The following is a 25,464-nucleotide window of genomic DNA, read 5'->3' as shown; positions in this document are numbered from 1 at the left end:
TGAATGGAGAAGCACATCTTCTATTAAGACCAGACATTAAAGATATTTGCAAAAATGTGAAACAGTGCCATTCTTCTCACTCAATTTCTTTTGTTTTGGAAAAAAAATGTTATTTTTTATTAAAAGGATATTATATCTGTTTAACATGTTTTGGATTTATTATACTTCTCTTTTTTTTTAAGATTTTATTTATTTACTTGACACAGAGAGAGTGAGCACAAGCAGGGAGAGTGGCAGGCAGAGGGAGAGGGAGAAGCAGACTCCCCACTGAGCAGGGAGTCTGACGTGGGGCTCGATCCCAGGACCTGAGATCATGACCTGAGCCGAAGGCAGACGCTTAACCGACTGAGCCACCCAGGCGCCCCGGATTTATTATACTTCTAATTAAATTAAATATTTTACATTTTTCTCAGTTTTCATATCTAATGTAGCAGATATCACTGGGTTTAACTCACATGGACAAAAGTTCTTCGGGGTCCTCAGTCATCTGTAAGTGTATAAAGGGGTCTTGAGACTAAACAGTTTGAGAACCACTAGGGCCATGTAGTAGGATTTCCCAGTAGTATTTAGGGGGCACCTGAGGTCAAATGCCAGTCTGCAAGGTGTGGTCCTTCCACAGCAGACTGGGTATAGGACTGGAAAAAGCAGGCAGTTCAGTCTGTGGTGGGGGGTTTTCCGGGTAATTAATGGTTAAAGAAAAGAAGGCAAGGAAGTAAAAGTTTGGGCAAAACATGAAATGATCTACAGTGGAGTCATGGCTGCACAGGAAGAGAAGTGAGTCCAAGAGGATGCTCTTGGGTTTAGACAACAGGAAAGAGTCTAAAGGCTAGATCACAATAAAGTTGGCTAGTAAGTGGACAGAGAAAACTGTAAGGATAAGGGAATCAACAAGCTGTGGTAAAAGAATGCAGAAGTGAGTAGAGTCAGCCCTCATTTTCCAGGCTAGGACACTAAGGTGCAGTGACCTGGCTGACTTGCCCGAGAGGTAGGACTAATATTTGAGTTCAAGTCTTAAAATGTGGAGTTAGCCCTCTTTACACTGTATATAGTGCAATTGACCGACTTTGTTTTATGAATATGAAGTAGTGTATAAAAACAAATGAAAGTATTTTTATTATTTAAAATTTTTGAAATATTTTTTAAACATATATTTTTACCTTTCTGATCTAATACAGGTTTCTAAAGTATTGGAGGAGTTTGATGTTGAAGAGCAACCGAAAACCATGTTAGAAAATCGCTTTCCCAACATTAAGATTATAGAATCCGGGGTAAAACAACTAAAGAGTAAAGAACACGTAAGAGGATTTCTTTCTTTCTTTCTTTCTTTCTTTCTTTCTTTCTTTCTTTCTTTCTTTCTGTCTGTCTGTCTGTCTGTCTTTCTGTCTGTCTTTCTGTCTGTCTTTCTTTCTTTCTGTCTGTCTTTCTTTCTGTTCTTTCTTTCTTTCTTTCTTTCTGTCTTTCTTTCTTTCTGTCTTTCTTTCTTTCTGTCTTTCTTTCTTTCTGTCTTTCTTTCTTTCTGTCTTTCTTTCTTTCTGTCTTTCTTTCTTTCTGTCTTTCTTTCTTTCTGTCTTTCTTTCTTTCTGTCTTTCTTTCTTTCTGTCTTTCTTTCTTTCTGTCTTTCTTTCTTTCTGTCTTTCTTTCTTTCTGTCTTTCTTTCTTTCTGTCTTTCTTTCTTTCTGTCTTTCTTTCTTTCTGTCTTTCTTTCTTTCTGTCTTTCTTTCTTTCTGTCTTTCTTTCTTTCTGTCTTTCTTTCTTTCTGTCTTTCTTTCTTTCTGTCTTTCTTTCTTTCTGTCTTTCTTTCTTTCTGTCTTTCTTTCTTTCTGTCTTTCTTTCTTTCTGTCTTTCTTTCTTTCTGTCTTTCTTTCTTTCTGTCTTTCTTTCTGTCTTTCTTTCTGTCTTTCTTTCTGTCTTTCTGTCTTTCTGTCTTTCTTTCTGTCTTTCTGTCTTTCTGTCTTTCTTTCTTTCTGTCTTTCTTTCTTTCTTTCTTTGTCTGTCTTTCTGTCTGTCTTTCTGTCTTTCTGTCTTTCTTTGTCTGTCTTTCTGTCTGTCTTTCTGTCTGTCTGTCTTTCTGTCTTTCTTTCTGTCTTTCTCTCTGTCTTTCTTTCTCTCTGTCTTTCTTTCTCTCTCTCTTTCTCTCTCTCTTTCTCTCTCTCTTTCTCTCTCTCTTTCTCTCTCTCTTTCTCTCTCTCTTTCTCTCTCTCTCTCTCTCTTTCTCTCTCTCTCTCTCTCTCCTTTCTTTCTTTCTTTTCTTTCTTTCTTTCTTCCCTTTCTTCCCTTTCTTCCTTTCCTTCTTTCTTTCTTTCTTTCTTTCTTTTTTTTTAAGATTTTATTTGAGAGAGAGCGAGCGAGAGAAAGAGCATGAGTGGGGAGGGGAGGAGTGGGGAGAGGGAGAAGCAAGCTCCCCGAGGAGCAGGGAGCCCGATGTGGGACTCAATCCCAGGACTCCAGGATCATGACCTGAGCTGAAGGCAGATGCTTAACCGACTGAGCCACCTGGGCGCCCGAGGATTTCTTTCTTAATGTCAGCCCACTGTTCAATCTCGATGAGCTTTTGCCTGCTTTCTTTTGACCCCGTCTGTACCGCCACCACCACTAAGGTCCTTAGCATATAAAGTTTAGTGATTTATATTATTACTGGGAAAATTTATACTTGTTGTGGGTTTATTATGATTCTATAATTAGTTTGCGTTTTAGGTTTTACATTTTACATGAGCATTAACACTTACAGTGTCTGCTGTGTTCTGGGCACCACGGTAAGTGCTGGGAGACAACAGGAATATTACAGTGAACCTGCCCTGGGAGTGCCCAGTGTTGGAGCGAATATACACCTGCACACGTATAACTATAGGGACGTGAAAAGCACAGTCACTGAACTCTTATCTAAGCTCTGATATTAGAGATTTACGTGGACTTCACAGAGGGAGTAATATTTGAATGGGGTTTAAGTCTTAAAGAATTAAGAGTTCTTAATTAGGGGCATTGTAGGAAAAGGTGGTGGCTTATTCAAAGGCCCATAGAAAAGGAAAGGGGCACATGGAAGAGTGACACTGTCAGAGGGACTGCAGTGGGGACAAGGAAAGAAGATTGGCAGACGAGGCCAAAGAAATAAGAGTGTGAAGAGCTGTTTACGTCATACCAAGAAATTTATTTTGTAATCAGTGGAGAAATGAAGAGATTTTAGGTGGAGGCAGGGTGATACCATGGATACTCTTTTAGGAAGGTAGATCTGACAGCAGTGTTGAGGATGAAGTGGGGTGGAGTGAGGGGCTGGTGGCCAGCAACCAAATCAGAAGGTGGTTGCAATCATCCATAACGGTAGAAGGCCTGAACTAAGACAGGGACAGTGTAGTGGAAAGAACGGCCCAGATATGAGTGAGATTTCTACTGTAAACTCAGCAGGACCCAGTAACCCACTGGACATGGGACTGAATAAGGCGGGCTCAGAAAAGGGTGTTGTCAGATGATCAGCAATATCCTCAGATGAGCTTCAGGCAAGATGGGAAGTGAAGTTTGCCGTTGTTTCCCTAGAGCTGCTCTCATTTGTGAGTTCTCCCTTAGGGAGAAAACACACTTATAATACATTCAGAACACAAATAATTTGACAGGAAAAAATAAGTACTGAATTTTATGAGAAAAAAATCTGAATCCTAAAACCAGGATAAATTTCTAGTATTTATAGTAGTACATATCCTATATAACATCCATGTCAGTTAATTTGCAGATAGAAGTGTGCTCAAATGTGTACTAATTGTGAGGGAATTTATATTTGGGCATTTGAATAAATCAGTGCCGCCCATTGCCATGTTGAAGTGTCCTAAATGAGATCATGTCTGCATTATCTGTCCTTTATATTCTTTAATGAATTAGAGATTATGTGTTTTATCTTCATGTCTATTTCCAAAAATTTAACAGTAGCCAATGAAAAGAGTTCTTGTGTGTGTTTTTACAGTAGCTAAATGCAAATTATTTTTAGATTTGGTCAGGGTCTATAACTACTGTTTGCCAGATAAAATTCTAACCATATTATCTTCAGGAAGACTTGTGTAGAATTCCTGTATGCATTATACTGTGTGGAATTATTGGCTTTATGTTTTTGTTAAGCTGCTGAAGAGTTACAGCGGGTAACAAATGTCTCAGTGGGTATCAAGTGCTACAGTTATGATTTGCCATGTTTTATAAATCAAACACATGGCACAGTGTTAAGCTCTAAACCACTCTGACAAAGTCTGGCATCTCTGAGTCATATGTACTTAGAGATATGTACCTTCTAAAGGCTACTACTTAGATGTAGGTTTTCATTCGATATTAAGGAACAAAAACAGTGGATCTCAGATACGTAGTTTTAGACTCAGTGATGTCATTAAAAATTAATTTAAATCACTTTAAAGCCAGTACATGCTAGGATTTAAGGTTAACACATTTTTCATGTGAAAATACATGAAATATATATGAAAATATCCCCAAAGAGCATGTTTGCTGGTGAAGTGATTGTTATTTATAGTTAAGCATATAAATACTGCGTTTTTAGCACTTCTAATGTTTTTAGATGATGTACCCTCTCCTACCACACTGTACCCCCCCTGTACCCATACCACCTATTAAGGTCTGATACCATTAGAATTACTAGATCTTCCTACAGTAACTTCCACTGAGATCAGAAATACTCATTAGGGCCTGCCCCAGGTATAATATCAGAATGCTCAATTTTAAAATTTCTGAATGTTTAGTTTTTAACCTGAGGTCAACATACCTCCCTGAATATCATGAGATTCCTTATGTTTTATGCAAAATCTGGTATGAATGTACCTTTTTTTCCAGGGGGAGAAAGACTAGTTTTTGCCAGATTCCCAGAATGGTTCATGGCCCTGAAATGATGGTGAATGACTGACTGAATGCATTCTCATGTTTACTTTGATTTGCAGTTGCTGTAACAAAGTATTGAGTGCCACCAAGAAGCAACCTTAATGTATTTTTTGCTTTCCTTATATTGAGTTTTTTATTTAAAATGAAATTGTACCCATGGATGAATATGTTTCTCCTTTCCCCTTCCTTGCTCTGTGTTTTTACAGTGCATTTTAACAGGAGATGGCAGTCAGCATGTGTATAAGAAACTGTTTATGTGCTGGAGCTAAACCAAAGTTGATATGTGAAGGAAATCCTTACATACTAGGAATCCGTGGTACAGAGTGCTCAGGTAACATTTTGAGGTTGGTTCATGGGAAAGGAACATGCATATTTCTTTGACTTTTCTATATTTGAATCAAACTATTCCACTTACAGTGTTAATTCCTAAATTATAGAAGAGGTTTGTTTTATGATCCATAAACCAGGAAGTATTTATAATGTTATTGCCAATTTCAGTTCGGCTTTGGTTGATAATTTTTGTTTTTTTTTTTTAGTTCATGCTGGTGTTCTGCGTTTTTTCCATTGTGCATGTATCCCAGATACAACAATTAAGCTGAAGGTTATAACTTATACACACATTCATTACTGTAATTTGGGAGTATGTGATTTGCAATCTAAATAATGTAATGATCTTTTTCCAAAGACCATTGTAATCAGTCACAACTGATAAAGGTAAGTAAGAAAATAAGAAAAAATACAATAACCACTAATTTAAAGGGAAGAAAACTTAGTCTTCCTATATTAAAAAACTTAAGATTTCCATATGAAATTTAAACATAAAAAGTAAAAATGAAACCATTACTTAATAAGTCATTTCCTTTTCATTACTTAGTCTTCAAGTTTCCTAATAATTATACATGGGACTCACGGTGCTATGACCACCACAGCTCTGTGAGTCAGAGTATCTTGCAGATCAAAACAAATCTAAACCAAGAAAACCTTTATGCTCTCAGAGGTGAAGTGACTTCCCCCAAATCAAACAGATTAAAAATCTGTAAACTTGGGATTAAGAAACAGACTAATTCCTATTCCACACTTTCTGTGAGAACTATCACCATTGGAAGAAATACACTCAGCCGAACTAGCATATGAGATATTCCACTGTTTTTGAATTCTTTGAATTTTTCCATGGGAAAAGGTAGTGTTAGAGTTTGAATATGAGTAGTAAGGGGAAAACATTGAAAAGTGAGTTATCTCATTGGACTAAACTCTCAGTGGAGTATAATGTATTAGTATTTTTAAAGAAATAATTTATAAAGTGATTATCAATTTAAATTTACTTTGTTAGAAGTTTTATGTCTAAATTTGAAGGAAAAATGTTTAGAATGTCATAATTTTGTCATACCCAAAACAAGGAGATAATGTTGATTACATTGTAATTGTTTTAGCAAATGTGCCTTATAAAAATTAAGGGTTTTTTTTTTATGTTGAGTTAGCCAACATATAGTACATCATTAGTTTTTGACATAATGTTCAACAATTTATTAGTTGCATATAACACCCAGTGCTTATCCCATGTGCCCTCCTCAGTACCCATCACCCAGCTACCCCATCCCCCTACCCCTCCTCCCTTCTGTAACCCTCAGTTTGTTTCCCAGGGTCTGTCATGGTTCCTTTTTTGAAGTAAATTCTACATCCAACCTGGGGCTAGAACTCAAAACGAGATCAAGAGTCGCATGCTCTATTAACTGAGAAGGCCAGGTGCCCCTTAAGGAGTATTGTTTTAAAGTCCTCTCCTGCCTTCTTTCTTTGTTCTAGGCATTATCACATAATTCTATGGACAGCTGAAGGTGATTACATTTGAGATTAAAGGGGTTTTTTTTGTTTTTGTTTTGTGGTTCTTTTTTTTAAGAGGTATATATATGTGGAATTGACTAATGAAAAGAAAAACGGCTGTGATTTCATTGTCAGTGCTAGGAGTTAACACCAAATATAGAACCTTTTCTCTGTGGCAACAATGTAAGGTGAAATTTTTTGTCCTGCTATGATTATTTTTAACTGTTCATTGTCTTAGTGTAAAACTGTAACTTAAGGAAGCTGAAAACAATTTAGTTTACAGTCATGTTTTGATTTACAGTATTTCGTATTGCCTAAAGTCCTTAAGCAGTAAACGTCCCAGCATCAGTGTCCTCATAAATGGGACATAATGCACAGTTCACCTGTCTAAAGGTTGATGAGACAGACACCTATAAAATCTTAAAAATGATTCTTTTAGAGAAACTATCTTATATTTTCTGCCTTTTAGCGTTTGAAGCTCAGAAACCTGAGTAATATTGTAATTATGAGTGGGGTAATCATATGGTTACTGAGTGTTCTTGATCTTAAAAGTCTAAGAATTTTTTAGTTGGGCTGTCCTAGTAGGATTTTGATTCCCTGGAAATTCAGCTGCGTTGTCTAAAGTTGGCAGCTGTTTTTTACTCTCTCACCGAAGATCAGCATACCGAGGTGTAAAAATTTGACTTGTTCTTTTACTTTAGAACAGAAAAGACCTCTTTCATTTTTCTTCCCACATATGCTTATCAGGAACCCTGTTTAGTTTGATCTAGGAGAAGACGGAGGCCTGAAGGTGGATGCTCACATGCACACGTCTCTCTCTGATGTCTATGCTGCGGGTGACATGTGCACCGCGTCCTGGAGGCCCAGCCCGGTGTGGCAGCAGGTAAGCTGGCATCCACCATCACACCTTGTATCAGATTCCATCTGACGGTAAAGGAGTGAGTCACCACCAGCAAATCCAAATTTCTGGTTTTCCCACTTTGCTACTTTAAGTAGGAGGCTATCCTAGACATTAAAAAAAAAAAGAATGTTTCCCTTTTGGTAAGTTATTATATAGTGATGGAACACACTGGTATGTCTTGTAATTGAAAAAGAATTATGGGCTATGACTTTTTCATCTTCAAATACTTACCAGCACTGTCCAGTGGAACTCTGTGATGACAGAAACGTTCTCTACGTTTGCAGTGTCCAGTCAGGTAGTCACCAGCCTACATGTCTCTGTTGGCACTTAAGATGTGCTGAGTGAGACCGAGGAACTGAATTTTATTTACATTTAAGTTTAAATAGCTCCCTGTGTCTAGTGGCTACCAGACTAGACAGAGCAGCTTTAGATGAATAAATAACATCCTGAGGTATAAACCGTATAGATGATGACCCCTTGCGATCCTGATGACCCAGTTCTGTCTCTGTGGGAATTATGACTGAAAAAATTCCCTCAAGCGACCATTCTTCCTCAGCCGCACAACTCCGTCCAACTGGATGTCTGTGTCCTCCTGCCCTCACGGTGCTGCCCGCCTCCTCACGGTGGAGCAGAAATCCTTGAGGAAGATATTCAGACCTCAGCCATAGGCGAGGTGGTCTTAGGAGGAGTAGAGACACAGGTAGATGTTACAGATAAAAGAACCAGGCAACACTTGCTGAAAGACTAGCTCCACAGGTAGAGATTCTCCTTCAGATTAACTCTGGAGTGTGAAGTAGCGGAAGGGCCAGATGCATTCTAAGAGGCACCTTCAGTACTTCATTTTTACAGAGATAATAGTCATAGGAAGAGTGCTTTTGGCCTGTTTCTAAAGTGCTAGCTTCTTTTCAGTTTTTTTCTGTAATCATTCTGTGGCATATATGTCTTCAACTCTCAGGAATTGGCATTTGTGGGATTTTTTTGAACACTTTAAACCCTCTAAGAGGATAAATTATATCCTTATTATGTCATACTCTGCTACAGGCAATATCCGAAAACAAAACAGAGGTCTCTTGTTCTGAGTGAATCTAATAGACCTCATTTCTTAATTTGTAGAAGCAATAAGTACACTAATTAGTTTTACATGATCCAAGACCCAAACTGGAGGGACTCAGAGGCTGGTAGACATTAATAATGGTCCAGCAGTGTAACACTGCCAGCTGCCTCCATTAGCCGTTCTCGAGTGTTGTGCTCAGTTTGCTCTGCTCCCTTCCCACAGACCCCCTTTCACTTCATCAAACCAATCTTGTTTATACACAGGAGATGGAATTAAAAGAAAAAAAATTATCAGGGTACCTGGGTGGCTGAGTCGGTTAAGCAAGTGATGCTTGTTTCACAGCCTAGGTCATGATCTCAGGGTCGGGGAATCCGGCCCCATGTCGGGCTCTGCACTGGGCATTGAACCTGCTTAGGATTCTCTCCCTCTGCCCCTCCCTGCTCGCACTCTTTCTTCTCTCTCTCTGTCTCTCAAAAAATATATACATTATCACTTCTACCAGAAATGCTTGAAAATCACATCCATGATTGTGGTGGTATTTTTGCACACAAAAGGACATTAGTTATACACAGGGGTGTAGGTTAGCTTATTTAATTCTCTCAGTAGCCATGGAATAGATGGTGTACATTTATGTTTCAGGTAAAGAAATCAAGTTTCAGTTAATTAAATAAAAATAAAAAGTTAAATATGTACAAGAGTCGGTATTTAAATCTCTTGGCTCCCAAGGCAAGTGTTCTGTCAGGGATTCCCAAAACTTTGTAGAAATACAATAAAAATAAATACAGTAGAGGAGAAATTAGCAATGTTGTAAGGAAAACTTAAAACGAATTTCCAGGGGCGCCTGGGTGGCTCAGTCGGTTAAATGTCTGCCTTCGGCTCAGGTCATGATCCCAGGGTCCTGGGATCGAGCTCCACATCGGGCTCCCTGGTCAGCGGGGAGCCTGCTTCTCCCTCTGCCTGCCTCTCCCCCTGCTTGAGCTCGCTCTCCCTTTCTCTCTCAAACAAAAATGAATTCCCAGCATTGGTTGCTGAAATCAGTTAAGATTTCCTGAGGCTGGACATCACCTATTATATCGATCTGCCTGACCATTGAGGTTTAACTGCATGGGAGGCCTTAACTATCTAGCACAAAAAACTAAGGAGTAGGAAAAGGAATGCATTTTTCAATGATAATTTGTCATCTCTGCTTATGCTGATAATGAACTTACTCTGAAAGAAGAGACTGGTTAATAAGTAGTATTCTTTCTTAGTGTAGCCTGAAATATTTTAATTATTTTTAATGGAGAGCTTATTGAAACATGCATAGTTGGTATCATCCTTTCATTTTAAAGGCAGTAATTTGGATAAAATTATCAGATACCAAAATTGGTTTGGTTGGTGTGGATTGGTGACTGCTTATCTATGCCAGAGACAATCCAACTAGTCCTCTAGCTCTCTAGATCTAGCCAATCTCAAGGACTGTCAACAGTGAACCCCTTTAAGGAATTTTGTAAGGTATTGTTAAAGTAGAACAATGAAAACTTTTATGTCGTAACATTTTTTTCTTTCAGGTGAGGTTGTAGACGCAGGCTAGACAGATGAGATGATATGCAGTGAAGTGCACTGGCTGCAGCTAGTTTAGGAGAATCTATTGACATGGACTTTAGCTTTGAACTTTTTGCTCATGTAACAAAATTTTTAAACTATAGGTAAGATTCTAGATAAGCAGATTAGTGACTTTTTCTGCTTGTTAGTCTTGTAACTAATTATCTGGTTTTCTCATTGAATAAGAATTTACATGGTTTTCATCATTTTAGAAAAAATCACCAGTTTCCTAGTTCTTGCAAATCAAACCTGGTATTATTGCTGGTCTTAATTACTAATCATTACCTACCTTCTTGCTATACTATTTTATAGTTAAGGGGGGGGGGTCTCTTTCAGATTTGTTCCCTGTTGATGCATTTCTGCATTTATTTGAGATTCATTCTTGCTTTGTGAGGGGAACTAATAGTTATCATACTCAAGAATGAACCAGGTGCTTTGCCTTGCCTATTATTTACTCCTTTTTTTTTTTAAAGATTTTATTTATTTATTTGAGACAGAATGAGAGAGAGAGAGAGCACATGAGAGGGGGGAGGGTCAGAGGCAGAAGCAGGCTCCCTGCCGAGCAGGGAGCCCGATGCGGGACTCGATCCAGGAACTCCAGGATCATGACCTGAGCTGAAGGCAGTCGCTTAACCAACTGAGCCACCCAGGCGCCCCATATTTACTCCTCTTTACATTACTCTGAGCCAAGTCTTTTCTTCATAATTTACTGATGAGGAGGAACACACATAAAGTTTAAGGAGGTTAATTTGCTCATGAAAGATCTAACTCAGTTCCTTATTAAATCTTTAAGTCATGACTCTAGGCTAATATAGTCCAGATCCTACATATTTAATTTACTAGATACTTTTAATGATCATAGAGATTGTGGGGTATTGTCATCTGTACAATAAATGCAATGTCATTCAAATGTTTTCTTTGTGACCCACCTCTCCACTGACACTTCTAGCTGTAAAATTTTGTGAACAGATTTTTGTGCTGGCCATTCTAGGTTAACACAGTGTAACTGCGTATCATGTTTCCTTTTTGGTACTTACTAGAATACTTTTATCATCTCTGTATACAGGTCGTAATGCTGGGAAGATAAAACACACAGGGCTTAGGTTCAGATCATGAATTAATGCTGAGATGTACGAAAGGACAAGAATACGTCAAAGTTGTCATGCAGAATGGGCGAATGATGGGAGCTGTCTTAATTGGTGAAACTGATTTAGAAGAAGCATTTGAAAAGTTAATTTTAAATCAGATGGACCTTTCATCATATGGAGATGTGCTAGATCAAAATATTGATTTAGAAGATTATGTAGTTCTTAAAATGACTTTTTTTAATCAAAATGAAGTTCCAAACAACACATGAAAGTCACAATAAGGTAAATGCACTGATTTAATGAAATTAAGAATACAGAAGTGATAATGATTTCAGTGAGAAAGTACTAAAATATAAATAAAATTGCAAAGATCAACTAATACACAGTTACTTTTTTCCAACAGAAAAATGACCACTTATGTAAGTGTAAGGATTTAAGTTAATCCTGATTTAGCCTTGGAGCAGATTTAGCTAGGCTGTTATCAAGTATTGGCCAACAACTTGGTCTGGTATGCCAGACTCATTCTATGATTATGAAATATGAGAGGGTTATGGTTTCAAGAGGCTTATTGTTTTGTTTTACTTAGAGATATAGCAATAGCTTCCTTGCTAATATCATTAGTACTGATACCTTATTCCTTTTACATTTGGGTTCTACAGCTGTTACGAGCTGAAATCACTCCCTTTCTGTGATAAGCCTATTTAAAATACTCCATATAACATTACTATCAAAAGGTATGTGAAGGGATAAAGGATTTAAGATATGTGAACTCATTCTTAAATATTTTACATTAAAATTATTTTTCTTTCATACTGTAAATTTATATAAGTCATGATCTCAAATTTTCAAGTCTTCAATACTTCAGAGGTAAGTTCCATATGTACAAAATATTAATAAAATTCTTTAACTTTTAACTACAAAATAATGGTGTATACATGTATAAACTGTTTTCTTGGATAATTTAGAAACACTCATACATCATCAATTTTTCTTTTCTTAGTCCCTGTATTCTTAGATTGCCGAAGCATGTCTGCAGACTTCTGGAAGTTACCTGAATTTTTTTCTTCCCTTTTTTTATCAGCTCTTTCAGGATGACAAGTTTGAGATGATTCAATCTGCAAATAAAAACAAAGCAAACACTCTGGTCACAACTCAGCTGTTCCATTTTCTTTTCAGATTAATAATCCCACGGGTCCTTCATATGAGCCCTACCCTGAAGGGATATGTTGTCAGAGACACAGTGGTACATAGCATATTTTTGCAGGCTTGAGAGTATTGAGTGTGGGAGAGTCGTTGGTTCTCGACCTCTGCTGCTCAGGCCGACTTCTCAACCAGTGTTGATCCACAACCAACATTGTGAGGGCAGGATGCATCGCAAATTAAACAACACTAAAACGGACTTTTCACATTCTAAAAGGTTGGAAACTCTAGTCTATGTTAAAAGGTAGACTAGTTTAAACTATTAGTTACCATCTCTATAGAAAGTAAAGGTTTGTTTTCTCTCTTCCATACTCAGATTCTAAGAAGAAAATTGCTTATCTCTTATGTTCCACTGGGCCCAGGACAGTACTAGTTAGAGCATCCCATAAGCTCTCATGTGCTTTTTCAGTATATAGAAAGGAATAACTAGTTACCCTGAAACAGCTCTGCATGGGCTTCTTTACTTGCATAGCAATGACATGTGTCTCACTGTTCAGAAGATTGGCTTTAGGTCCTATTTTCAAATATGAGATGGTAGCAAATGCTGTGAAACTGTGGTCTTCTCTGTGGGAGGTAAAAGCTGACACTCAGAAAGGCTTGCAGAAATTATAAAAAAAATCCATAAATTTTAATAATTTTAATACACTGATAGGGACTGAAACTTGCACAAAACAAATAACTTTCTATAAATTGCGCTTTTTTTGACAACAGTGATCAGTTAAAGTTGGAGTTTACTAGGTAAATTTTATATGGCATTTAAGAGTTTTATATGAAACAACTGGAAAACTACTTGTTCTGTTGCAGTTATGAGAAACAATCATAAAGACAACACCAAAGGACAAAAAATGGATTTGTATATACTTAAGATACTGCTGTAGAAGAAGATGTACAATAATTTTCTCCAGGTCTTCACGAGCAAGTTTGGGCGGAGCAACACCTGCCACTCTCAATTTTGCTGCACCCTTTCCCATCCAAGAATCAATCAGTTTCAGTGGCGTGAGCTTTTCATTCAGGTCCTCTGCCTGCTTCAGGATCTTGATTAGATCTCTGCAGTGTGCTGTGACATTCTTTCTTTCACATGCTGTAATGAGACAGGCAACTGGGATTTAGAAATTACAGCAAGCACAGGCTAGTTGAAGTGGTTTAAAATGAGTCATCCACATCAGCCACCCTAAACTGTTTTGTTCTGCATTAGAACTAGGCTATTCCCTAAGTCTACCACTAAACTAAGTTAGAGTCTCTGTAAGACATTATTGAATTTACAGTAACGTAAAAACAATAAGCTGGTTACCAGAAGGCCTTGGGGTATGCTCTAGAACTACAGTGTATGCCATACATGACAGAGTTAGAATCCGTCTGTTTTTCATATTTACCTGATTTGTGCTCATTAAGCAACATTTTGAAAACTATGGCTTCCTCCACACTCTGATTTAGAGACAAGAATGTCCTGCTCAGATACTCCTAATTACTGATTTTAGCACCCGACTTACATATATATCAGACTTTTGTTAATGTGGTCACTATAATGCAGTATAATAAACTCATATACAAGTTTCTCTAGCTGCAAAGTTAAAATTATAGTGACCTTCACCCACCAAGACATCAAAACTGAGAGAACCAGTTAGTCCAACTCTTCAGACACAACACACAGGATAAAAAAAGTGAAAATACAGCACTAAAACACTGCTAAATTAGTGTCTGAGTGGTTAGCCATTATCTAGATCAGAAACGATTGACCATAATCTCTCCTTTGCATTAAATTTCTCTTCCCAATCGGTGACTAGCCTTTTAATAGCATTACTATTCAGAAGAATTTAAACTTTCCTTCACTTCTTAAAAATTTAACATGCCTATAATCTAGCAATGTAAGATACATACATCCACACAGCACTTCTCCCTTTATTTACCTTAGCTTTAAGACTTTTGAATTGTTGCAGGGCACCTGGGTGGATCAGTTGTTAAGCATCTGCCTTCAGCTCAGGTCATGGTCCCAGGGTCCTGGGATCGAGCCCTGCATTGGGCTCCCTGCTCAGTGGGAAACCTGCTTCTCCCTCTCCCACTCCCCCTGCTTTGTTCCCTCTCTCGCTGTCTCTGTCAAATGAATAAAATCTTTAAAAAAAAAAAAACAAAAAAATGGGGCACCTGGGTGGGGCTCAGTCGTTAAGCATCTGCCTTTGGCTCAGGTCATGGTCCCAGAGTCCTGGGGTCAAGCCCCACATCGGGCTCCCTGCTCAGCAGGAAGCCTGCTTCTCCCTCTCCCACTCCCCCTGCTTGTGTTCCCTCTCTCGCTGTGTCTGTCTCTGTCAAATAAATAAAAATATTTAAAAAACCCAAACTTTTGAATTGTTGCTTTTGAACCTAGAAAATGCTATTCACAGCTTGCTTAATCCATTTTGGGGTCTAATACTGCCCCCATGTAGTCCTAGCTATATATATTAGCCTATAAAAATTTAAAAACAATGAACTAGGGAGTGTTCCAGTCTAAGATGGTGACACAGGAAGATCCTGAACTCCCCTCATGGGCACACCAAATCTACACCTATTTATAGGCAATTCCTCCTGAAGAACAACTGAGAGCTCACTGAACAGCTTCTGTACAACAACACAGACCACCTAGAGAACCACCGAGAGAGACTGAGAGGTGGTAACAAAGGGTGACCCCACCCTCGCTGCTGCAAACTGCAGTGCAGAGGACAGTAATGAGGTACCAGGAACAGATTCATCTATGTTGGGCCACAGAAAATAAAAGCTATGGCTTAAAAGATCCACCAGAATATAAAGGAAATAGCCCTTGAACCATGCTAACTATCTCTGGGTTAGAGGGTCCAGTGAATGCCACAGTTTATGTCCCCCTTGACAGCATAGATGGGAGCAAGGCCCAGGTGCCCTATCAGCCTACCACCTCAGTGAGCTCTGAGCCCCCAAAGCACACCAGCCCCAGCTGTCCCACCAAGGCAGCCCCATGGTGGTGCACACGATGACAGCCCTGGTCAGTGCTCACTACAGCTCCACAAAGCACCTCAGAACACTCCAGGCCTGCACCACTTTGGCTTCAGACAGCTTTCTAGGCCATCCCCCAGCTTCCCTGCCAGGACAACCTGGCTTGCACTCACTTCAGCTGTCCTTCCAGGGTACCATCTGTGCAAAGAGCCCTGTGAATGCCCCAGCCCTTTCAACTACAGCTGACTGCCAGGTTGTCCCCTGCACGAAGCACCCAGGGATCTCCTCAGCCAGCAACCCGCTGCAGTTCTAGCTGCCCCAACCAGGGCATCTTCTGTGCACGCCAGAATACCCCAATTTACACCCACTTTGGTTTCAGCCATCCTGCCAGGTGCCCTATGCATGGAGAACCCCAGGACCACCCCTGGCTTGCACCCACTTTAGCTTCATCTGTTCTGCCACGGTACCCTCTGCAAAGAGACTCAGAAATGCCCCAGCCCACACCCACTTAAACTCCAGCCATCCCACCCAGGTGACCCCACTACAGGGTCCCCTGCAACCTATAGTGCATGCCAGCCACAGCTCCAGCCAGTCAACAAAAATCACCAGGCATGTACTATCTACGTACACAGGGGACAACCACACACCAAGACCATTCCTTCAACTTTGGGATTAGCAGCAGTTCTGCCTCATTCATGGAAACAAACACAAAGTCAAGCAAAATGGGGAAACAAGGCAATATGCTCCAAATCAAAAAACAAAACAAAACTTCAAAATAAGAACTTAATGAAATGGAGATAATATGCATGATGAAGAGTTGAAAGTAATCTTAAAAATGCTTGCTGGACTGAAGGATGAAAAAACTCTAAGAACTTCAACAAAAAACTGGAAACCACAAAGAACCAGAGTTGAAAAATACAACAACTGAAATGAAAAATACATTAGAGGGAATCAACAGCTGATTAATGGATGCAGAAGAATAGATCAATGATCTGAAAGGTGGGGTAATGGACAGCACCCAGCAAAAATAAATAATTTTTAAAAATGAGGATAAGTTAAGGGATCTGTTAGACAATATCAAGTGAACATTCATATTATAGAGGTCCCAGAAACAGAAAAGAGAAAGGGGCAGAAAATTTGAAGAAATAGCTGAAAACTTCCCCAAGGAAGGAAACAAACACCCAGATTCAGGAAGCACACAGAGCCCCTTAACAAGATGAACTCAAGAAGGTCCACACACAAAATTAAAATGGTCAAAGATTAAAGAGAAAAGTGTAAAAGCAAGAGAGAAACAAAAAGTTACATAAAAGAAAAACCACATAAGGCTATCAGCTGATTTTTTGGCAGAAACTTCGCAGGCCAGAAGAGTGTGGCATGATACATTCACAGTGCTGAGAGGAAAAAAACCTACAATCAAGAATACCCAGCAAGATTATCATTCAGAATTGAAGAAGAGAGAGAGTTCACAAACAAAAGGTAAAGGAGTTCATCACCACTAAACTGACCTTATAAGAAATCCTAAAGGGACTTCTTTAAGTGGAAAAGAAAAGGCCATAATTAGATGTAGGGAAATTATCAATAAAAAGATGTAATACATGGCAACATATACATAAACCATGGAGGGGGTGTGAAAAAGAAGTTCTTTTAGAATGTGTTCAAACTTAAATGACCATCATCTAATATACACTGCTTTATACTTAGAATGTTATATATGAACCTCATGGTAACCACAAATCCAACACCTGTAATAGATAAAGGGAAAAAATACAGTATACAGAATATAGTCAATGGTACTGCAATAGTGTTATGTGGTGACAGATGGTAGCTACACTTCTGATGGGCACAGCATAACTTAGAGTTGCTGAATCACTATGTTGTACATCTGAAACCAATGTAACATTGTGTTAACTCAAATAAAAGAAATAAATTAAAAAAATAGGGGCTCTTGGTTGGCTTATCAGTGGAGGATGCAACTCTTGATCTCAGGATTGTGAGTTTGAGCCCCACACTGGGCATAGAGATTACTTTTTTAAAAATTTTAAAAATAAAACAATAAAAAGGCAAACTTAAAAAAAAAAAGTGGGAAAAAAAGTAATAGAAAGCCAAACATAACACCACAGGAAGTCATCAATCACAAAGAAAGCAAGAAAAGAAAACTACAAAAACAACCAGAAAACAAAATGGCAATAAGTAAACAGCTATCAATAATTACTTTAAATGTAAATGGTCTAAATGTTCCACTCAAAAAACACAGGGTGCTGGAATGATATACAAAAACAAGACTTGGGGTGCCTGGGTGGCTCAGTTAAGCGTCTGCCTTTGGCTCAAGTCATGATCCCAGGGTCCTGGGATGGAGTCCCACATCGGGCTCCCTGCTCAGTGGGGAGCCTGCTTCTCCCTCTCCCTCTGCTCCTGCTCTCTCTCGCTCTCTTGCTCCCTCTGTCAAATAAATATATAAAACCTTAAAAAAAAAAAAAAAGACTCATCTATATGCTGCCTATAAGAGACTTACTTCAGCCCTAAAGACACATACAGATTAAAAGTGAAGGGATGGAAAAACATGCAAAATGGAAGCAAAAAGAAAAGCCAAGTCCAAGACCAGATGGGTTCACAGATGAATTCTACCAAACATACATCTCCTGAAATTATACCAAAAAACAGAAAAAGGAAAGCTTCCAAATACATTCCATGAGGCCATAATTACCCTGATACCAAACCAGACAAAGACAACACACAAAAAGAAAGCTACAGGCCAATATCACCTATGCACATAGATGCAAAATTCCTCAACAAAATATTAGCAAACCACATTCAACAACACATTAAAAGGATCATTCACCAGAATGAAGTGATATTTATTCCCGGGATACATGGATGGTTCAATATTTGCAAATCAATCAATGTGATACTCATTTATAAGAGATAGAATAAAAACCATGTATCATCTGAATAGAGGCAAAAAAAGCATCTGACAAAATTCAACATCTGTTCATGATAAAAACTCCATAAAGTAGGTGTAGAGGGAACATACTTCAACATAATAAAGGCCATACATGAAGAATCTAGAGCTCACATTACACTCAATGGTGAAAAACTGAGAGCTTTTTCTCCAAGGTCAGGAGCAAGACAAGGGTGTCCACTTTTATTCAACACAGTACTAGAAGTCCTAGCCACAGCAAGAAAAAGAAATAAACCCATATTGGTAAGGAAGAAGTTAAAATACAACTATTTGTAGATGACATGATACTATACATGGAAAACCTTAAAGACTCAACTAAACTATTAGAATAAACGAACTCAGTAAAGTTGCAGGATACAAAATACACAGAGATCAGTTACATTTCTATATGCTAATAACGAAGTAGCAGAAAGATAAATTATAAAAGACAATTAAATTATATATTATATATTATAAATTATAAAAGACAATTCCATTTACAATTGCACCAAACATAATAAAATACCCAAGAATAAACTTAAACCAAGGAAGCAAGAGAACCTATACTCTGAAAACTATAAAACACTGATGAAAGAAATTGAAGACTACACAAGCAAATGGAAAGATATTCGATGCTCATGGATTGGAAGAATACTGGTAAAATGCCTACTACACAAAGCAATCTACAGATTCACTGTCATCTCTATCAAAATACCAACACCATTTTTCATAGAAGTAGAACAAATAATCTTAAAATTTGTATGGGACCACAAAAGACCTCAAAGAAATCTTGAGAAAGAACAAAAGCTAGTTCAAATCCCAGATTTCAAGATATACTACGAACCTGTAATAATTAAATGATATGGTACTGGCACAAAAATAGACACAGATCAATGAAAAAGAATAGCCCAGAAATCAACCCACACTTGTATATCTGGTCGATCTATGACAAAGGATAAAAGAATAGAGAAAAAGACACTCTCTTCAATAAATGGTGTTGGGAAACCTGGACCACTTTCTTCCCATATACAAAAACAAATTCAAAATAGATTAAAGACCTAAATGTAAGACCTGTAACCATAAAATGCCAGAAGAGAACATAGGCAGTAATTTCTCTGACATTGGCCATAGCAACGTTTTTCTGAATATGTCTCCTCATGCAAGGGAAACAAAAGCAAAAATAAATTACTGGGACCACAGCAAACCAAAAAGCTTTGGCACAGTGAAGAAAACCATCAACAAAACTAAAAGACAATCTACTGAATGAGAGAAGATATTTGCAAATGACATATCCGATAAAAGTTTAGTATCCAAGATATATAAAGAACTTACACAACTCAAAACCAAAAAACAACAATAATAATCCAATTAAAAATGGGCAGAAGACCTGAATAGACATTTTCCCAAATAAGACCTACAAACAGCCAACAGACACATGAAAAGATGCTCACCATCACTAATCATTAGGGAAATGCAAATCAAAACCACAGTGAGATATCACCTCACACCTATAAGAATGGCTAGAATCAAAAACACAAGAAACAGCAAGTGTTGGTGAGGATGTGGAGAAAATGGAACCCTTGTACACCACTGGCAGCAGTACAAACTGATGCAGCCACTGCGGAAGACAGTACGGAGGTTCCTCAAAAAATTAAAAACAGAACTACCACATGATCCCGTAATTCCCCTACCTGGTACTTACCCTCCCAAAAAACGAAAACACTAATTTGAAAAGATATATGTACCATTACATTTATAGCCAAGATATGGTAGCATCCCAAGTGTCCACTGATATGCCACTGTGGTATATATACACAATGCAGTAATACTCAGCCATAAAAAAGAATGAGATCTTGTTATTTGCAACAATACGAATGGACAGAGGGTATTATGCTAAGTGAAATAAGTCAGACAAAGACAATACCATAGGATTTCACTTATATGTAGAATCTAAGAAACAAAACAAAGGAATAAGCAGAAAGCAGAAACTGACCCACAAATACAGAAAACAAACCGACGTTTGCCAGAGGGGAGGGAGGTGGGGGGATGGGTCAAATGGCTGGAGGGCAGTGGGAGTGCGGGCTTACAGTTATGGAATGAGTAAGTCATGCGGTGAGAGGTACAGCACAGGGAATATAGAGTCAGAGGTACTGTAACAGCACCGCACGGTGACGGACGGTAGCTGTACCTGTGGGCAGCACAGTGCGCAGACTTACGGAATCACTACGTTGTACACCTGACACTAACGTAACACTACTTCAGTTAGAAAAACTGTGAACTCACCAACGTCTTCACAACAATTATCACACATTCTGTTGCATGCTTCTGAATTCCACACTTCATCAAAATGTTGAGCTATCAATACACGGCGACACCTGCAAACACATTGAGAGATACAAATTATTAAATGACCTAAGAAGTTTTAAGAATGCCTATTTCAAAACACAGAGTTATAGACTATATTAGTTTCCTAATGCTGTCATAACATTACCACAAGCTTAGTGGCTTAAAACAACACAGATTTATTATCTTAAATTTCTACAGAAGTCTGACATGGGTCTCTCTGGCTTAAAATCAAGGTGTCAGCAGGGATGGATTTCTTCTGGAGGCTCTAAGGGAGAATCTGTTTCCTTGTCCCTTCCAGTTTCTAGAGAATGCGTGAATTCCTTGGCCATGCCTCCCTTTCCTCCATCTTCAAAGCCAGTGAGTATCATTCTGACCTTCCCTGCTTCCTTCCACATTTAGGACCCTTGTGATTATACTGGACCCATCGAAACAACCCAGGGTTATACCCTAGTCTCTGGGAGACTGTTCTTCTGCCTACCACATATAATTTTTTCCATATGTATTTGATAAATACTTCTTTCAGAAGTTGTCTAAGATTCCCTTTGAGATTCAGTAGTGTGCAAAAATTAAGAGACTTTCCCTGATAGCAAAGCAGTTTCTTGTATTGTAGCAGTTTCTTGTATTTGACTCTAAACTCCAAAATATGCTTCTTGGGAGTCTATTGGATATCTAAGGAAATTTTCATTTTCTTATTTCTTTAACGAGATTGTTGCACCACCTATAGGAAAGAAATGACATTTTCTGTCACAGTCCAATAACTGCTTATAAGTTCAAAATTTGTGAGTCCTTTTTAGGATGGGCAATAAGAGTATAAAAATAGGACTATCACTGAAAAGCCATCAGGGAACTATATGGTCTAACTAAAACCACCCTAAATAGATTTAAATTTATTTCTTAAGGAGAAACTTAACCCTGTTCTCAACTATTTCATCAGCTCATCAGCTGGTGAGATGGTACCTGTTACCGAGCCAAGGTCAGCTCTCAAAATGCCAACCGTATATACCTTTTCAGAATTAGTAAAGCATGTAGCTATATTCCAGAGCCAGAGAGAAAAGGCTTGGACTCATTTGTATCAAAACTTTCAATAAAAGGGGGATGGGTGAAATAAGGTGAAGGGGATTAAGAGGTAAAATCTTCCAGTTATAAAATAAATATGACCGGGGGATGTAATACACAGCCGAGGGAATATAGTCCTTAATATTGTAACAACTCTGTAGGGTGACAGAGGGTCACTAGACTTACTGTGGTGACCATTTCGTAATGTATATGAATACTGATTCACTATGTTGTATACCTGAAACGTAGTGTCAGTTATTCTTTAATTAAAATCAGCATCTCAATATGCTTGTTTTACTTTAAAAACAAAACAATAAAAAATAGTTTTGGAGGATTATCAAGGAGAGAGAGAGAATATCTCTTCTTGAATTAAGGCAGATCCTGAGGGTTCATGTACTGACATTTGCTTTTACAGGTTTGTACTTGATATTCTACCAGTGTATTTACTTACTGAGCAAGTACTCAAAGTAATTTCATAGACTTTCATATACTGCTTATGTTTAAATAACAAGTTATAAAAATGTATGTGGCTTACTTGCTTATGTTTTGACAATATGACACCATCTCATAAAGCTTCTGTTGTCCCACATTTTCCATCACCACCATTGAACTTATTCTGAATATATCTCCAAAGCCATAATACAAAATACAGTCCGCTTTCATGTCATCTCGACCTATAGTGTGAGAAATCTTGAGATTGATTACTCGAAAATTTCAAAATATGCAAAAATAATATGTATAAAATCAGCTGACAATGCTTCACAGTGTACATATATCGCATCTAGAAATTTCAGAGAAATGAAAGTTAATTTTTAACAGCTGCCCTCAAATTATAAAAAGAAAAAAAATGACTAAAGAGACTTATCAACAATCAGCTTTATAACTTAAAAAAATATGTGCATAATCTAGTTACTGAAGTTATAAACTTGAAATCACTAATTAAAAATTCAGAAGGCAAAGATGGACATCAAATGATCTTAGCAAACATAGGAAACAATTCATAACACTCCCATACAAGGAAGATAAGCACTTAAGTATACAGGTACAATTAAGTATAAAACTGCAAAAAAAAATAAAAACTAAAAATTAAAAAAACTACAAAAATGACTTCATTGTTCTAAAATACTAGCTAATAAAGATTAAAAATACAGAATCATTAAACATCATCTATAGTGTGTTTTTTAGAAAAGCTTTGTTAAAATTTACTTCTGGATAAGAGTTGTACATACCTGCACGTCCACTCTCTTGGTAATAATTTTCAATAGATTTACTCATTGAATGATGGATAACAAATCTCACATCTGGTTTATCAATTCCCATACCAAATGCAACTGTGGCCACTACAACCTAAAATGTTTTAACATTTTATGTTAATTAAATCAAGTTAAAATATTTTTAATGTTAACTAGGCCTCTACTGAAGATATATACTTAACCTGAATTTCACTGGCTGACCATCTTCGATGAACGTTGGTCTTATCTTCCGGTTCCATATTGGCATGGTACGCTCCTGCTTGAATTCCCAGTTTCTGTAAACTAACTGTAACTTGCTCAGAGTCTTTCTGAGAAAAGCAATATATAATTCCTGTAGTAAAATATGTTCAATTGTTAGATATATATAATTTTTAACACACATTCAAGATACTGATTAATATAATGCATGGTAGAAAAAGATTTAGAAAAAATTCCAAGGTCCTGACACATAATGACTTTCTCATATAATTCAAGATTTGATCAGCAGCTTGCTCTAAAGCACAAATAAGCCCCGGGCCACCAGTCTTGGTTCCCATTACCTCTTTCTTCTCTCGAGTATGATGTGAAAAGTTTTATGTGCAAGTGACTGGGGACCTGCACTGAACACAGGTAACAGATTTCTCTATTTGCAGGGCTGGCCAGAACTTCTCATGTGCTGACTGATAAACCCTGTGAAGCTTCAGGAGGGATAAAGAGCTGCAGTCTTTCTCAAATTTGACCCTGGAGCTCCTTTCACCCAGGGCACCATTAATATCTCCTGAAAATCTGTAGAACAGCTTTGAAAGGCTCACTTTTACACAGACTCTGTGCTTCAGGAACACCTGTCTATGCATTAATCCTGGAACACATAGACAAATAATCTCAGTTCCATCTACAGTTAACTCATTCAATATGTACTATTTATTCCTTAATGTGTCCTTTGCTATGAAGGACTGTATATTACATCCCTTCAGAAAATCACTGCTTAACCTTCTATCTTATACACAGTGGATACTTACTACATATGTATATAAATATGCATTATATCATTAGGTCCACTGTTTAAAGCAATTAGGTGCAAATAAACAAAAATAAAGTTTTATGACTCATAATCTGTCCCATGAGCAAATGACACACCCAATTTCTAAGATCACCAAGCAAATGAATTTTATCATACCATTTTCAAGTATCTTCTGCCATGCACTAATATTTTTGGTTGCTAATCATTTATCAGTAGATTAGTGTAATATTAATTACTTTTCAAAAGTTCTCTCTCAGTCTTCAAAGTTGGTTTGTTTTTATATTACCTGATTGCCCTTTGTATCTCCCATTAATGAGCTTTACAATATCCTCAATAAAATCTTCGGTGTTGGAGGGCTTCTGCCGAATCTAAGAAAAAGCTAACTTATTACAGAGTAAATTAATGAGCACCATCCATGTAGCTGTTTACTTACAACTTTCAGGGTACCATGCTTTTATGGGCACAGTGCTTTTTCTCTTATTCTTATATTCACCTCCCTGACTCTTCTTGATTCTTGGTTTTGAATTTAATGGGGAAGAAGAGGCACAGAAGCAGCAAACAATTTGTAAAGATGGAGACCTTTTTATTTTCTGGATGTTTTTGTTTTTGTTTTTTTAAGTAGGCTCCACGCCCAGTGTGGAGTCCAATGCGGGGCTTGAACTCACAACCGAAATCAAGACCTAAGCTGTGATCAAGAGTTCGATGCTTAACTGACTGAGCCACCCAGGCGCCCCTATTTTCTGATGCTACTTTCATAATAACATAAACCATGGTACAAATAATTTTAGTGAAAACTCAGAAAAATATTATCTATTCTTTTAAAAGGATTAGAAAGGGAAAAATTAGCTGTTAAGCTATATAATCTAAATGGAGTATCAGCAAATCTTTAATGGCATAGTAATGTATTATTTTGTAAGTAACTTTAAGAAATGTCATCAGGGTCCTTGGTATCAATCTACACCTTCTCTCCATCCCTGCAAGAATGTGCATCAATTTCACAAGGCGGTATCTTTTATTTAACCCAGCAAAGGATTATGCAGCAACAGCGATACATGAAGAAAGCATTAATTACTGATCTGCTTATAATCACCTCCTGATTTTAAAAACTTTTAAACAGAGTTAACTGTTACTCATGTAAATAAACATAATGAAAAGGCAACCTCAGCTGCAATCCTTCACGAAAGTAATAAACTGACATAGAAGTTACCTCATAATAAAGATTCGGCCGATTAAAAGAAGCCGTGAAAGTAAAACACTTGTCCACACACAGTATTTTCTGGGCATCCTTCAGAACATGGCTTGTCGCGGTTGCAGTCAGCCCTACTAGTGCGGTGTCAGGGAACTGCCGCTTCAAGATACCAAGTGCCTTGTAATCTGGAAAAGAGAAAACACCAAGTGGCTCACTTCCTACCCATAAGGAGTA

The 25,464-nt window shown here is 37.8% G+C and overlaps 2 protein-coding genes across 21 annotated transcripts in view; one reads left to right on the top strand and one right to left on the bottom strand.

The window, feature by feature from the left end:
• Positions 1-1,175: 1,175 nt before the first annotated feature.
• Positions 1,176-17,803, top strand: PYROXD1 (pyridine nucleotide-disulphide oxidoreductase domain 1). Of its 18 annotated transcripts, XR_010411589.1 has the most exons (7): positions 1,176-1,295; positions 5,070-5,194; positions 5,400-5,464; positions 5,549-5,577; positions 6,664-6,695; positions 7,442-7,564; positions 11,287-12,459. XR_010411589.1 is itself a non-coding variant. In XM_064591509.1 (5 exons), exons 2-5 carry the CDS (start codon positions 5,086-5,088, stop codon positions 13,316-13,318), a joined length of 303 nt encoding a protein of 100 aa, XP_064447579.1. In that variant the 5' UTR covers positions 1,176-1,295; positions 5,070-5,085; the 3' UTR covers positions 13,319-17,803. The 18 variants fall into 18 exon arrangements, 3 of the variants coding, with proteins under 3 accessions (XP_064447579.1, XP_064447577.1, XP_064447578.1); XR_010411579.1 differs by lacking the exons at positions 5,549-5,577; positions 6,664-6,695; positions 11,287-12,459 and adding exons at positions 12,485-12,725; positions 13,313-17,803; XR_010411581.1 differs by lacking the exons at positions 5,549-5,577; positions 6,664-6,695 and adding an exon at positions 13,313-17,803 and having other exon boundaries at positions 11,287-11,590.
• RECQL (RecQ like helicase) overlaps positions 11,587-25,464 on the bottom strand; it is a 53,452-nt gene continuing 39,574 nt past the window's right edge. For 2 of the 3 annotated variants that reach the window (XM_045873779.3, XM_054507158.2), the window contains 9 exons: positions 25,249-25,415; positions 24,328-24,409; positions 23,224-23,372; positions 23,018-23,135; positions 22,324-22,462; positions 20,670-20,761; positions 13,370-13,589; positions 12,943-13,072; positions 11,587-12,423 (listed from right to left, as the gene is read on the bottom strand). In XM_045873779.3, the coding sequence (XP_045729735.1) occupies positions 12,280-12,423; positions 12,943-13,072; positions 13,370-13,589; positions 20,670-20,761; positions 22,324-22,462; positions 23,018-23,135; positions 23,224-23,372; positions 24,328-24,409; positions 25,249-25,415 (1,241 nt within the window). In that variant the 3' untranslated portion in view covers positions 11,587-12,279. The remainder of the gene's footprint in view (positions 12,424-12,942; positions 13,073-13,369; positions 13,590-20,669; positions 20,762-22,323; positions 22,463-23,017; positions 23,136-23,223; positions 23,373-24,327; positions 24,410-25,248; positions 25,416-25,464) is intronic. The other variant, XM_064591505.1, reaches the window with a different exon arrangement.

This window comes from Mirounga angustirostris, unplaced genomic scaffold, assembly GCF_029215605.1.
Source record: "Mirounga angustirostris isolate CCGP_5_RB_7025 unplaced genomic scaffold, mMirAng1.0.hap1 SCAF_5, whole genome shotgun sequence".
NCBI classification, from domain to species: Eukaryota; Metazoa; Chordata; class Mammalia; order Carnivora; family Phocidae; genus Mirounga; species Mirounga angustirostris.
This window is presented reverse-complemented; position numbering and strand designations above follow the sequence as displayed.

Coding starts and splice junctions, on each gene's coding strand:
- PYROXD1 (XM_064591507.1), top strand. CDS start 5,086: ATGGCAGTCAGCATGTGTATAAGAAACTGTTTATGTGCTGGAGCTAAA. Junction 5,195..5,399: donor CCGTGGTACAGAGTGCTCAG/GTAACATTTTGA, acceptor TTTTTTTTTTAG/TTCATGCTGGTGTTCTGCGT. Junction 5,465..7,441: donor ATACAACAATTAAGCTGAAG/GTTATAACTTAT, acceptor AACCCTGTTTAG/TTTGATCTAGGAGAAGACGG.